The sequence below is a fragment of the Perca flavescens genome, chromosome 3 (genome assembly GCF_004354835.1).
Source record: "Perca flavescens isolate YP-PL-M2 chromosome 3, PFLA_1.0, whole genome shotgun sequence".
Lineage (NCBI taxonomy): Eukaryota > Metazoa > Chordata > Actinopteri > Perciformes > Percidae > Perca > Perca flavescens.
The window spans coordinates 23,717,859-23,733,095 of record NC_041333.1 but is presented as its reverse complement, the minus strand read 5'-3'; the positions used below and the strand labels follow the sequence as shown (position 1 = coordinate 23,733,095).

Genomic DNA, 15,237 nt, shown 5'->3' with positions numbered 1-15,237 from the left:
GCTCTCTCTCTATCTCTTTTGCCCAGGTCCTTCCTAAGATGACGTCTCATGTGGTGTCTGAAATTGACCACATCCTGGGCAACAGACCATACAGTAAGAAGGACTACCGCTCTTAGACCAGGCTGGTGGACTCCTGAGAGGTCAGCCTACCTACTCACCTACCTATTTAACCATACTGCTACCATGGACCCAACGTTCAATGTTTAAGTCCATGGTTCTCTCCTTGGGCCCCACTCAGCTCCAGCCCACTTCAGCCTGGAACAGACAGCCTTGTTAAGCCCAGCATTGTCCTGCTCACATCAGCTCTACCCGGTTCATCTCAGGTCTGGTCCAGCTCAGCCAAGAGACGCTTAACAAACTTTAAGCTTTTTGCAGCCTCAAACGCAACTTAGTCAATCTGAGTAAATCGAAACTTTGCGCCCCCCAACCAAGGAGTTAACCCTTTCAGTGCCACTCCATTCAGCTGTAACTATGCAGAGCTTAGTCTTGCCCATGCCCTTCTAGAGCACTACATCTCGGTTCAACTCCTCCCAGGGGCCTCATTAAGAAATACAATTAATTAAATTAATTATTTGTATTTCATGATGGCAAGAACAGCTCCTAATTGTTCGTGATACACCTTCACACACATTTACAGTTGGGATTTGAGCAGTGCTGTAGTAAAAGCACAGTATTTAATTACTTTAAAGTGCCTTGCTCAATGGCACCTGTTGTTAGTAGTTGTTGAGTGAAACGGTTATGTCACTTATTCACTTTTCCAACCCACATCCTCCCGATGACTCAGACCCTCAGGTCTCAAGCCTTCCTCTCAAATGTCCATACTTCCACCCAAAAGTAATTTAATTTGAGAACAAAATTCATACTGAGCATATATTTTATTCATGAGAAATGCTGTACCACAAGCTGAATACATCAACACAAACACCTTAGACTTATACATGTTATGTTCCTTACCAAAGTAAACCTAAAGAAGCTTTAGTTGCATGAACATCCCCAGTCATTTAGTCAGTGCTTTCATTCAATTGCTATGCAGCGCTGCAAACAAAATTACCATATGAGTTCAATACTCTCATCTCTTGTGTCAGAGGTACACGCTAAAGTCGTGGGATAAAATGTATTTTCCCATGAAATGTGAGGTTTAGCAATGACAATGCTCATACTTCTTAAAAAAAGCTTTATGAATGAGGCCTCAATGAACCGATCACTATTAGCTTGAATTAGTTTCAAACTACCTACCATTTGTACTCAAACCTGTATTTAGTTTAGGACAGAATAGTATTCAGTAGATATTATAGGCTGCAAATCCTGAGTGCAGGTGCATGTTTCTCCAGCTATAGTGTGCCTCTCTTTACTTTTCTACAAAGCACATAATGAATCAACAGAAAGGAGTTTGATCAAAAATACTGCAAGCGTGTCTACTGTCCGTGAAGCGAAGGATCCTGGAACATCAGTGTCATTGGGATTGGGACTTTCAGGGAGAGAGTGAAGCATGTCGCCCCTGTGTGGTCTTTTTCAGCAACTGCTGCTCTGCTTCAGTAGATAATAGAAGAGAAAAAAAAAACACTTTGCAAAATAAGTGGACTACTTTTCTCTCAGTTTGCATTTATTATGGAGACATTTGACTCCCTTTCTGTCTGTGAACTGAACCTGCATTGCTGATTGCCTCAATGAACCTTGCAGAAAAGGACTTAAGCATATAATATATCTATGTAATAAAAGGATGCCTCCTAGCTGGTCACAAATTCCTCGTTAATGGCACAAAGAGGCATATAGGCAAGGGATGTGGCAAATATTACAGTATTTATTCTAGAGTAGTTAACAGACAGACATTTATTTTGACATTTTGAGATATTGTTTTGAGAACTATGGGAAAGTTACATGTACATAAAATGTTAAGGCTTGTAACATAAGAAAAACCATGAAGAAGCCTCTCATGCATATGAAGACGTCACAGTACTGTATGACTAATATATAAATAAGAAAATAGAGGTGTTGTATGTAAAAAGAGTTATTTTGCTGCTCCTCTATAGAATCGCTGCATCAGTTGCAGTGTTTGAGTCGCTCTTCATCCCATCCTCCTCCAGGCAGACTTTACACTGTCACAGAATACATTGCTGGCTCCTGAAGGATGTTTCATATAAGTATTTATAAAGAATAATGGCCAATTTTCTTTTTTTTTGCATCGTGAAGTCAGATTGTGAAGTCTGTATTGATAATGGCATTATTTAAAGAAGGAACTTCTGTAAGTAATGAGCTTCTGTTCAGACTTAAGCGTTGACCCTGAATCATTATCTCTGACCAGGTAGCTGAGCTCTCACAGTTCATGTCGCCTTGATGCGTTGTTTTTCTGATTCTTTTTCATCTGGAAAACAAGCCATCACTTTAACAGCATAAATGTTGGCCAGGTTCCAGTTAAGTCACTGTCTTGTCCTCTGTGTACATTTGTTGACTTGTAGCACAAACACCCTCCAGATTTTAACCAAAAGAAATTTCTGCCAATGTAGACTTTTGCCAGAAGTGCTGTTACACACATAAGAATGACACATCAATAACCAGTGCTTGGCTGACAATTTAATTCTCTGGCCTTTGGGATAAAAAATAGACTTCCCTATGGCTATTTGCATTGACTTGGTGTTACATAAAAAGAAGACCTGACCTTTTCTTAGTCATCATTGTAATGCAAATGACAAGCAGTTTGCCAACAAACAAAAAAAAAATCCGGAAAAACTATTTAAGTCTCCTTTAAGGTCAGATCAGTGTAATTCCCTTTACTCTAACTCTTGGTGGCAATATGTGTACTAACACATACATTTAGTTTGGTTGCAAGTCAACAAGCTGCCTCTCAGTTCCAGTCAGTGACCATGTTGGATCGCGGCCTGCCGGTGTGTGGAGACTTCTCTACCCGACAGAGTGCCTTGACTTGAGTCCCACTACAGAAAAAAACAAAAATCTGGGATGTCTTTCATTACGAGGTGTTAAAGGGTGTTTGGATGCTGTACAAACAAAGTGAGAATAGAACAATATGTATGCAGATTCTTACAATATTAGATTGCCGAATCTACAATATATATTAAATATAACCTCATTTGGACAAAAGCCTCTAGAAACAAAGCAGTAGTGTACACAAAAGTTTGTGTAGAGGTAACTTTTGTAAAATTGACTTGAAATGTAGTAAACTATTCCTGGAATTGTCATCCATGTCTACTTAGTCCTACAGATTGGTACATTGTACGACAATTGCTTTGTTCCATCTTGGCCTTTATTTAGGCGGTTTCCCTAAAATAATCTTACCGGAACGGTTAAGTCACAGAGAGGTAAAAGGTAAGTGTTTTTATCTTCTTCAACCAGCCATTTGCTTCATGAGGCATCAGTTTGTCTTAAGAAAAGGGCACCAAGTCTTTAACAGCTAGCAAGTAATACAATATTCCTGTGGGTACCAATGAAATGTAAAGTAATGCATTGATACAGTGATATTTGTAGGGGAACTGGCAATGTCTGAGAGAAAAGTGACTTGTTCAACAAGTTTACACTCTCGGAAACAGGGATAAAGGCCAAACGGAACGAAGCTAGAAACAATTAATCTCTGGCTAAATTCTGAACTCTGATTAAGAAAAGTCCTACAATATTACACAATCTTAATCCCTAGATTTCCTGTTCTGGTATGAAGCCAACCTAGATCAATTCTCATAAAATATCAGGTAATCTATCAATGTTTTCTACAACATGTATACTTGTGGATGGTAAAGACTTTGACATCCAGTTTGGTTCTCTTTTTGTTAAGGTGACATGCAAAGCATCAGCGTCTCCTTTCTCTCCTGAACAGTAGTTTCCTCTGTAAATAGTCTGTATGAAAGTGTGATTCTAAATAAATGCATTGTCAATGGAAAAATCTGTCTCGCTTTTGTCTCCTAACAATACAACAGGTATTTTCATATTCTTAAAATACATGGTATTGAAATTACAAAATTGCTTATAGCTTATTCTAAAAGGGCTCTAAAGCAGACTAAATGACAGACACACCCACAGACACAGACACCTATCAGATCAAAACAGAGGACAAGTATACCTGGTTGTTTTATTTGTTAGAAAAAAAACAGAAGACAGACCTGGAGAAACACCCTCCAGACATTTTAATCATGAATTTCATGAAGTTGAAACGTGACATTTCAGTCCCTTAAACCCCAGTCCTAACAAGTGAAAAACAAAATAGCGTATACCCATCTTTAACCCACTTCCTCCCCAATCCCACCCCTCCAGCTGGTATTCCCCTTTACTTGGAGCCTGTGGACAGCAGAGCGATGAGTCCCGAGGAGGCACTGATGGACAGAATGTAGTTGCTGGAAAAATAAGGAGTTAAGGCAAAAACAAGCATTGACAGAGTGATAATGACAACTTGTTAAATGTGTCCAGCTTATATATAAAGATGAGCATTTGATGACTGATAAATAGTATGTTAAATTTGATCAATCCCAAATGTTATTGGTGCTGATGACGTACAGTGTGATTAAAGGATACACGGTGGGGTTGAAGTTCTTGAGCAGAAAGAAGGAGGCGATGATGACGAGCACCAGGAAGAGTGTGTTATTATAGAAGATGGAGAAGGTGGTGGCCTCGTAGTCGGCGACCTCATTCTTCTTCCACAGGATCCTAGACAAACAAAAAAAAAAAAATTCCATGGTCATGTAAAAATACAGAACAGTATGCGTCTTATGGCAAGTGTCCACTACGGGACTTTAGCCTTGGTGTTCCGCTTGCTGACAGCTTTTGGAACTCCCCGACAAAAGCCTCATATCGGAGACAAATTGGCATTGGCTAGGCGCTCGCGTACACGCAATCAAGCAAGATGTGTGAACTGTCGAAAAAAAGTGAGACGAGAGGCTTCACTGTTTTCCGCAGACACTTTCCAGATATCTAGCAGGCTAAATATCTATAGCTGTTGGGAACTACAGCAAATGAGAGCGCAAGACAAGAGCTGAGGGGAAACCAGGGGGAGGGGTCACCTGTACTTTACTGGATGTGTTGCATTTGCAACAGACCAAAAGTTGTTGTTGCACCTAGAGAAAACAGGCTATAAAAAGTAGTCGTGTGGAAACTATTACTTTGTGACCACGTGTGCCAAAAATGGCACCCCCTAAAAGCACTCTGTCTGATCTATCTTTTTCTTGATTTCAAAATGCTGCCGTTTTATAAAGCACTGAATGGTGTAGGGGCAAAATCAATTTCTGATCTGCTGCTACATTATGAACCATCCAGACCTCTCAGGTCGTCTGGGATAGGTCGGCTCTCTTTCCCTAGAGTCAGAGCTAAACATGGAGAAGCAGTGCTTAGTTTTTAATGCACCACATATCTGGAACGAACTCCCAGAAAACTGCAGGTCCACTGCAACTCTGCTCTTTTAAACCAAGGCTGAAGACTTTCCTTTTTGATGCTGCTTTTTTTTCTTCCCCCTTTTCTTTAAAAAAAAAAAAAAAAAATAAAAAAAAAAGTAATTGTTAATTTCTTACACTGCAACTTTTATTCTTGTATTCTCCTGTGTCACGTCTCACTTTTTTTTGTGACAAAAATGCAGTTCGGAGACTAGACTTGGGGATTCCTCCTGGTGAAAGATCTAGTAGTGTGCGAGCCCCTGTCACCGGTTAGTCAGGTAGTGTGCAAAGGAGACAACAAGTAGTGTAGTGTAGCGAACTGGCGACTTTCAAGTCATGTACTAGGAACTTAGCTTAAGGAGCACTGCAGAGAACCCTTCACTTTCACAGAATCAACAGGCTTTCATTCTGAAACAGTCAACATGTGGTGCTCTTAAACGTTAACCCATGTTTAAGAAGACTGTCAATTCTGCCATGTTTTTAAATTGTTTCTTTTTCAAAAGATGACGATGATGATGATGATTAGTAGTGGCCTTCATGGTTGCTATGGATTTTAAATCGATGCACAGCTGTGCGACTGCTCTCTGAAGACAGACGTCCGCACCACCTTTATGTTTTGATATAGTACACTGAAAACAATCTGTAAAAGGTAATTGTGAAACCACATGTGCATACGTCAAGCACAACACACTGGCTTTGAGGTATGGCTTTACAATATGATGCATGTTTTACCTCTCGTCTTTCTCCTTGCGGGACATCTTACGGTTGTCTGCCTCAGACAACTTCCTGGTTACCTCCTTGGAAACAGCATCCTCGCGTTTCTGGGCAACTCTGGGGGATGAAGAGAGAAACATTGAAAACATTAAAAGTCAGTGAAAGATTACGGTCAAGCTTGTTAAAAAAATAAATAAAAGTATTTTTGACACAGCAGTTCTGTAAACTACCTAAATAAACTAGTGATGTATGGACACAAGAAACCACCCATCTCCCCCCCCCTTCCATTGTTGTATATGGTACTTACTTTACCAAATGTATTGACATATTGCATACTAGATTATAACTAAATAAATATGTAAGATCTATGTCAATCAACTTGATCAAATTAAAATGTTACCTGTACCAATTAGTGGGACAGTAATATATGTTCACCCCTGATCCAACTAATGTACATGTACAGGAAAGAAAAACCTTCAGGGACAATGCAGCAGTGTGTTTTTCCTTCTTACTTGTGTTTGAGAACAAACTTGACGTTCTTGTAGGCAAAGGCCACCAGGTAGGTGCTGACCAGAGTCATCACAGCGTACAGAACTGCAGACTGGACAAGGTCCATGTGCCAAATCCTCCAAAACAGCCCTGGAACGATATAGTCAATCAATTGACATCAGAGATAGCAATACAGTAATCTATTAACGTTACCCAGTAATCTAGACACTAATCTACCTGCAGTTTATCACAGCCATTCTTATTTATAATATTGTGTTATGCTCTTCTGTCTTTGAAAGTGTAGTAATAGTAGTAATAACGTTCATGCAGGGCATTCTTGACAAGCACATCATTCAATCAGTTGTTTCCTAAATTACTCCTCCAGTGCTAGCTAGCTAACTACACCAGTTAGCATCAGCTAGCTGCTCCAGTCTCTCTGGTTACTCACAGATGGGGATGGCAGAAACGATGAGTGCATTTCCGTAAAAGAGAGCGGTGGACTTCGCTGAAAGGTTTCTGCTGAAGTCCTGGAGGAGAAGGTCTTCCTCTGACTGCTGCTTGTTGCTGCCTTTTGGAGCCATGTCTGCGGATCGACCGACCTGTTCGCTGCTCAGCTCTGGACACAAGAGGACTGACACGTCGGACTGTGAGCACAAGAGGGACGCGTCAGCATAAACCCGGAAATACACCGGCTCTCTTCTTCTTTGTTTGGATGTATTGCGTGTTCCAGGCACTTCAGCTTATTGCTGCCCTCCACAGGAAGACAAAGGTACTGCACCTCTAGGTTTCGCCTCACTGCAGGGGCAGATCCAGAGTGGGTATCCTGCATTTTCATTGGAGGTTTCAGACAAAATGGCTCAACTTAACAAAATAAATTGTAACTTTATCTGGAAAAATAGATGTCATTATATCAGGAAAGCGGATGTGATTAGAGTGTTGAAGAGGGTGGACTAAATGCTATTGATTTTTTGGTTATGAACGGTGTTCTTAAATTAAAATGGCTGAATTAATTTATTTCACACAAAAGCTCTTTTTGGTTCACCATACCGGACGCAATTTTCAAAAAGTTGGGAGGTATTGAATTTTTATTACGATGTGACTATGATCTATGTAAACTGCCAACGGAGTTATCAGATTTTCACCAGCAAGTCCTCCTCTATTGGAATTTGATTTATAAACAATTTTACTCCTCAGAATACACCCCTATGGAACAACAGGTACATCTTATCCAATAGAAAGTCATTGGTTTTAGACACTTGGATGGAAAAAGGAATTTGGACTGTCTCGATAGACCTTTTTCACGGCAGACATGTTGATGTGTCATAGTAGGAAAAGCACAGGTGTATTCAAAACCATTCATGATGGCTGCATTCCACTTAGGAGAGGTCCTGGTATTGTGCCTGCTGACTCATTGAAATAGCTTACTGGGACACTTGACGGTGTCAGTTTGAACAGCAAACAGTTCACTAAGGTGATATACCTTTCAACTGAAAAAAAAAAAAAAATTCTCCAAGACTATAGTGGTGAAGAGGCACAAAAGATTAGATATTGAGACGGTTGAACATATTTTCTTTCAGTGTGAACCAATTAATGACTTGTGGCTGTCTTTTCAATGATGGCTTCAATCTTAAGGTATACTGCTACACCCATTAAACGAAATGTCAATTAAAGCTGGAATATTTTTGAAGGATAAGAATCTAGAATTCTTGATAAATAATTGATATGATTGAACATTGTAAAGATTTTATTCATAGGTGCAAATATTTAAAGGTTAAACCCCACATCACATATGGGAACGATTGAGATTTCTCTTGGCACAGCTACCAGAAGACTTACAACTTTCAGACAGGTTGCTCACGTGACATTTACGTCTTCAAGCTCAGTTGCCCTCACCAGAAAAGTGCTTTAATATCCTTCACTGGTCTTCGTTGCAAGTCTATGGTGTTACTTTGTCCATTCATATTACGGAATATGGGCAGATCCCAAAACAAAACCCCATATTTCCTCACTTTCCTCTTTATGTTTGAGAAATTTGGAGTTATTCATCTCTGAGATTTAAAGAAGCCATAAAGATGATTCTGATGTTCCCTAAAAATATTGAGAGTTGAACGGACAATTATATGTGGTCCTCACTGAAACTGTATTGTACTGTATAAAATTCAAAGTGTCTTGCCAACTTCACCTCTGCTCTTTTCAAGGAGGAGTAAAGGCTAAACATACTAGCACCACCTGCAGTCTTACGCAAAACATAGCCAATGGAGCAGACATTTATCAAACAATAGCCTAAGTAGGCCTAAATCTCTCTTAGTCCCGAAAAGCTGAAATATATCAGTCAGTTTAGGATTGCTTTACCTTATTCACAGTATCTTAAAAACTGGGGGAAATGTTTTTATGCAGTTTGGGTGAACTGGCCTTTTACAAAAAATACCTTAACTGTCTCCTGCTTTCTAACCTTTCTTATAAATGTTGTAACATAGGTTGTAGGTTGTGATTAGGGCTGTCAATTGATTAAAAAAAATTAACTAATTAATTGCACAATTTGCTGTAATTAATCGCGATTAATCGCTTTTTAAATTGAGACTGAAGCTTGTAATAATGGATATTTAAATGCTAAATCACTTAACTTTGCAAATATGAAGAAAAAAACAAACAAGGAAAGGTTCTGCTAAGTTCAGAATGTTTAATATCTTTCAGAACAACAGCAGCAACAATTTGGCTTATTTAGTCCTGCTGAAGGCTGCTGGAAACGGCTAGAAACTGTCTGACTTGAGAGCAGATTTTTGTCACCGTCCTCGGCTGCTGTCGCCTGCTCTCGTCTACTTTACAGGCGAGGCGCAGTTCATCTCCAACGAGCCGAGAGTTCAGTCGCCGGCAGGGCAGTCAATGGTCAGGACTCACCCGGAAATGGCGAGCGGAATGTGGTGACTAGTCTCTCAAAATCTGACGAAAATCTTCTAAACTGACCTTTGTTGAGCTGAAATGAAGACAGATTCAGCAACTGCACAGCGTTTTTCTCGCTTAAAATGTTTTCAGAAACATGTTTCAGTGAACTATTTTAGTACAATATGAGATCGTATTCTGAACGGCCGCCATGACAGTTTGGCTCTCAATATCCGGAGAAAACAAACCCATATGACGCGTTCGTCCAATCAGCTGCCGGTTTTCATTACTTGGGCAACAATGCAGAGTAGCGCCGCCTGCTGTTATGTAGACGTATTACGTTTCTCAGCCGCCGCATGAATTAAACAAACACAGCTGCGTTAATTTCGTTAATTTTTTTTAACGAGTTAAATATTAAAAAATTAACGCAAAAATTAACGCGTTAATTTGGACAGCCCCAGTTGTGATATAACCTGATGTTCAAAAGCTAAGACATCTCAAGGACAACAGAAACACACATAGGTAAATACAAGTAGAAAAGAAGATATATAAGAATACAAATAAACTTAAAAAGTAAGAAAAAGAAAAAAGGGTGAAAACAGGGGATGGGATGAGGAGAAATCAAAAGGTAGGTCAAAATAAAATGCTTCCAAATTGTTACTTCCTAACCTAACTAAACAAAGAAACACACAAACAACAGCAACATAAGCTGGACTTCAACCTAGAAAATGTAAATTGCCTCAGGCTATTTAAGCTGTTTATTATTATTATTATTATTATTATTATTATTATTATTATTATTATTATTATTATTATTATTATTATAATCAGCAAATTTCCCTTTCAAAGAAAAAATTTGCTATTCCTTTTTTCTACAGAGTTCTTACTTCTCCATGAATCATGCTCACTGCACTTCCACATCCCAACCCAGCGACATCAACACGTTTATGTGAGCATGCCATGTCCCAGTCAGCCTCTTATAGTCTATATCCTTGACGTTCCACTTCCATGATTGCTCCGGTGCCGCAGGAAATCTCTTTCCGCTTTCTTTGTGTTGGAATTTTAAACTCAGGTGGATTTATGAGGACTATGGTTGACTGCTCCATCACATCTCTGCAGGGTAAATACAGCTAGCTATAGACTATCTGTCAAATCTGAGTTTTCTCCTGCACGTCTATTTTACAGCAGCTTTGTGCAGAGTTTAGCGCTGCCCATGACGATTGTGATTTGTTTCAAGAAATGCCAATAAACCAGAGCACGTTTTTCTCCCATCCCAGAAGTGGATGGTCTCTATACGGATCGATACTAAAGTATCGATATTTACGATCCCAACGTCTCCTGCTCTAGTATCGATTCTCATATAAAAAGATCAATATTTAAACTTAGTAATTTGGAGTGAGTGTTTATGTTATCATAAGTAACTTGTTGTCACCAGAAAAGTCTAATTATATCCGGTTAGGGGAAGGAACTACTTCTCCTTCCGCCGGTCAGTTGTGTGTGCACTGTGGTTCTGTGACGGAGCTCGCCAGGGGAGCCTATTTTTATTTTATTTTTTTGTAAACATGAATGTTTTGTGAAAACAATTTGACTTAACGGTTTTCAAGGGTGCCTGATTTACATGTGTTGTAAAGAACAGCAAAACGTGGATATGGAATATTTTGTGACAAGGTTAAGAGTCAAATTTGTGTGTAATTTTCAACCTGTTTTACTGTACAAGTCTCTGAGATTTTCTTTATAATTAAATAATATGAGAGTAGTTTATAGTCTTGTCATTATGCAGCTATAATTTGGAATTGGTAAGCCTACAACCTACTTTTTTACTTTAAAGTAGTTGTCACATCATACTACAAATAAAATACGTAAAAAGTATTGGTATTGGTATCGGTATCGGCAATACCAGCCTGGGTATTACTTGGTATCGGATCGAATAGGAATTAAGTGGTATTGTACATCACTAATGGTCTGGCAAAGGGAGACTAGCATCTTTAAATCTCCACCTCCACCTTCCTAGTTGGGATTCACATTTTGCCCACTAGAGGTCAATATCTATCATGTCTGTACATGTCCGTTGAGGCATCCAGCTGACGCACACTTCCTGAGGGACTGGAAGTGAATGCAACAGTAGATCTGCAGATCTTAAATCACAATGATTACAAAAAATCAAGGAGAGTAGCCTAAGGTCATGGCCTCAAATTGTTTCTAGTCCTTATAGTGCCAGAGTAAAAATACTTATTTAGTGTTTTAGGATTTTTAAAGAGCATTTACATAGTGTAGAGAGGTGGATATCATTCAGGAAGGAGAGATTTAAGTTACTTCTTGTGAAAATTTGCAAAAGTTTGGACTGACTGGAGAGACGTTTTAGATACTAAAGAGATATGTGAAGAATATCTCCCTCAAAAGCACAACAACAACTAAAATCTTCATAAACAGGTAAGTAAAGGAGACTTCTGTCCGCCCCTACAGGCCCATATACCACTGCCTAAGGTAGAACTCTTGCTTTCAAGTGCACACACATATTCAAGATGCTATTCAAAGCTCCTCCTCCACACATACACGTCACAACCTCATCTGAGTCCATGGTGTGCAAGAGAGTGTGACCATGCAGCATAGTAGAGCATGGTAATCAGCAAAAGTCCCCTCTTTTCCTTAATCAACCTCCAAGCCTGTCACATGCCTGCCACTGAAGACATTTTAGGGCTGCGGAAAAACCAGACAGATACTTCGGCCTGCTGCTGCTTCATTGTAGTGCTTAACCCCCTGCTGAGCTGCTCTCTTTCTTTCTCTGTTTGCAGGAGCAAGCAGCATGTGCGTGTGACTGAGTGCATGGGTTTGTGTCTGTGTTAGAATGCAATGCAGACAGGCAGGTTTGCGTGATGTCCCTGTCTTTAAATGGGGATAGAGCGTAGGGATTAGCGTGCACTTCAGGGGTGCAAAGAGGAGAAGAGGGAGGGAGGAGATGATGCCAAAAGGCCTGCCAACACAATGCCAGGCAACACTGGTGATCTCTCTCTCTTTCTCTCTCTCTCTCTCTCTCTCTCTCTCTCTCTCTCTCTCTCTCTCTCTCTCTCTCTCTTGTGTGTAAGCGCATATGTGCCAGATTACTTTGGTTTTGTTGGTACCACACCACGGGGGCAAACACACAGACCTCACTCCGATCGTACCCTAAGGAGCATTTATGACAGATCACCTATCTATCATATTGACAAATTCTTTTTGAGTTATCTTTTCTCACTCTCGCCCAAAGCTTATCTCTGGAAGCCCTACATCTCTTACATCTGCATGCCACAACATTGTGTGTGTGTGTGTGTGTGTGTGTGTGGTAATAATGATACTGTGTAAAGATAGTACTATTTTGCCATTGGCGTTCCAAGGCTGAGAGATCAACATGAATCTCTTAACACACACTATTTATCAGTGTTTATTTTTCTGCAACTTCAAATAACGGAGCATTTCTGATGTAAGCACAAACTCACATAAAGACAGACTCAAAGTGACAAGAATCTGAGGGGGTGAGTGTGACATTAACTTAATCCAGGCTTATTGGATATAAAAATGTACATTAAACAAAAGTGTTACAGAACTAAGTAATTTTCCACAGTGTTGGATATTATAAAAGTCCCCTGCCATTGCAAAAATAATTCACAAATGGTATGAAGTATGACTGAGCAGGCATGTGGTCACACAACATCCTCTAGCTTCTGATGGTTAAAAGAGGAACATTTATTAACCTTTTATCACTGACATGTGGCATAAATTCTTAAGTTAGAGAGCTTAGAGGGAGTTTATAGTTTTGTTCCTTTTTCTCAAAAACCTTTGGTTTCTCAATTTCCTTTCTGAGACAAATCCAAAGAAAGGGAGCAATCCACAACACAACTTTATTCTGTTAACGGCAGCTGAAAAGAAGCTGATGTTTGAACTCGTGACTACAGTGAAATGTCATAAATATACACAATTACTTCTCCAGTGTCTTATTCAAATAACTTTTATCTCCTAAAATATATTATTTTTAGTCAAACAATCAAATCAAATGTGTCTGTAGTGCATTTTAGGCTCGTCAAGTCATCTTTATATAGCACTTTAAACAGCAGATTTTATCCAATGTGCTTTGCATAGTTAGCAATTAACAAAAATAGAATACCTAAAGGGGAAAACAAAAGCCATGCACTTTTCAAGCACACTTATACTCATGCTTTATTACATAAAACAACATCAGGCTGGCCCAGTCACACCAGCCTTTAAAACAACCAAATTTCAGGGCTAAATCAACTGGTGAACTTTTACAGGCAAATTTGCATCATGGACCAATAGTAGACCGGACTTGACAGTGCTGACCTTTGAATGATCTCAATTTCCAAGGGGCGTTGTCAACGTCATAGACCAGAATGCCTCTGGACGCAATTAAATAGACCTACAACCAATCAGAGCAACGAAACATGTGACATAGCGATGAGCGACGGGCAAATATAAACACACTACAGGGTGCAATAGTGGGCAAAATCGTTCTTTTCAGTGTACTGAATCACCTTAATTCACCAAATTCGTTCACTGAATCGTGCCACACAATCACTGATATCCTCTGCTCTACGTTAAAGATATAAATAGAAGACTGGCCTGTTATTGTGTTTGTAGAGCGGATCTCCGTGGCGCATAATGGGCAAGTTGTTATGCTTTCTTATGTTTGTATGCTGAACATTGAACATTGAATAATTGCTTTTATTATTTTTCCGAAAGTATCCAAAACTAACAGCGTTTCCTTTATGGATTAACGGGTCCCTTGATGAATTATATTTATGTTGATTGGCTCGTTGTAACGGCTGTATGGTGCGCTGCAGGGCCTTTTTTAAAGTAAGTCCCTACACATAAATCTGTTACAGACAGTCATTACAGCTAAATGATAGCAACCCTCCCCAATCAGCTGTGTATTTGCTGCCTTGAACACATGCCATTCCTCCTGTGAAAGAATGTCTTGAATCAGTCTCTCGAGCCCCTGCACGTTCGCTCCTCGGAGCCGACTCGCAGCTGATAGAGCCGTTGAGAGCTCAGCCAAAGAGGTTATCATAAACAGAGAAAAAAACGGATCTTTTCAGAAAGTGACTCGGTTCAGTTTATTCACACAAAAAATGTGTTCTTTCTAACGACTCATTCGCGAACAACACAACACTAGGTTGCAGAGATGAGCTGTGATGGTACAGTATCAATATGTCTGTGAACTAGTGTTGCCACTTTTGCCATCAGAATTATTTGAAGATAAAAGGGAACCAGACGAATCTGAGAGCTCATGTGTTATTTGCTCTGGCAGATGCATTTACGATTTAGTCTGGCGATGTTAGGCTACGCGATAGCTGCTTCAACAGAAAGTACCACATCAGCTGCAGCCATCTTGGTTGTTTGCGAAAATGTCTCAACAGCCCTCCTCTTTACATTATCAAACATGCCCATATTAGATAAATGGTTGTTATTGACCATACAACTGCATGGAAGAATAGATAAATAGAGCAAGAGGAAATAATATGGGGACAAAACATCACTGGTAGTTTTTTTTCACTCGCCGTCACCTCTTAGGCATCAGATTGCAATATGATGATATCGAACATGACAACGATATCCTTGAGTAAGGGTGAGAGATGAATGAAGGGGCTGTAAAATAATATAAATAAATATAATGTAATATATAATATAATAAATAAATTAGAGGAGGAGAGGGTAGACGGACAGAAGCACCTGTGTGATGGCACTAGAGGCGCCGTGCAACTGTTTCAGGGTCTGGTGACATCTCTTCTGTCATATC

General features: G+C 39.6%; 2 protein-coding genes across 5 annotated transcripts in view; one reads left to right on the top strand and one right to left on the bottom strand.

Annotated features, from left to right (window-relative positions):
• kcnab1a (potassium voltage-gated channel subfamily A regulatory beta subunit 1a) overlaps positions 1 to 3,883 on the top strand; it is a 113,559-nt gene extending 109,676 nt beyond the window's left edge. For 3 of the 4 annotated variants that reach the window (XM_028572093.1, XM_028572101.1, XM_028572075.1), the window contains exon 14: positions 27 to 3,883. In XM_028572093.1, the coding sequence (XP_028427894.1) occupies positions 27 to 116 (90 nt within the window). In that variant the 3' untranslated portion in view covers positions 117 to 3,883. The remainder of the gene's footprint in view (positions 1 to 26) is intronic. The other variant, XM_028572084.1, reaches the window with a different exon arrangement.
• Positions 3,884 to 4,039: 156 nt separating this feature from the next.
• Positions 4,040 to 7,247, bottom strand: ssr3 (signal sequence receptor, gamma). Its single transcript, XM_028572113.1, has 5 exons — positions 7,018 to 7,247; positions 6,593 to 6,719; positions 6,099 to 6,197; positions 4,516 to 4,647; positions 4,040 to 4,337 (listed from the first exon to the last, which is right to left on the bottom strand). The coding sequence occupies exons 1-5, from the start codon at positions 7,148 to 7,150 to the stop codon at positions 4,271 to 4,273; spliced, it is 558 nt and encodes a 185-aa protein (XP_028427914.1). The 5' UTR covers positions 7,151 to 7,247; the 3' UTR covers positions 4,040 to 4,270.
• Between the last annotated feature and the right edge of the window lie 7,990 nt (positions 7,248 to 15,237).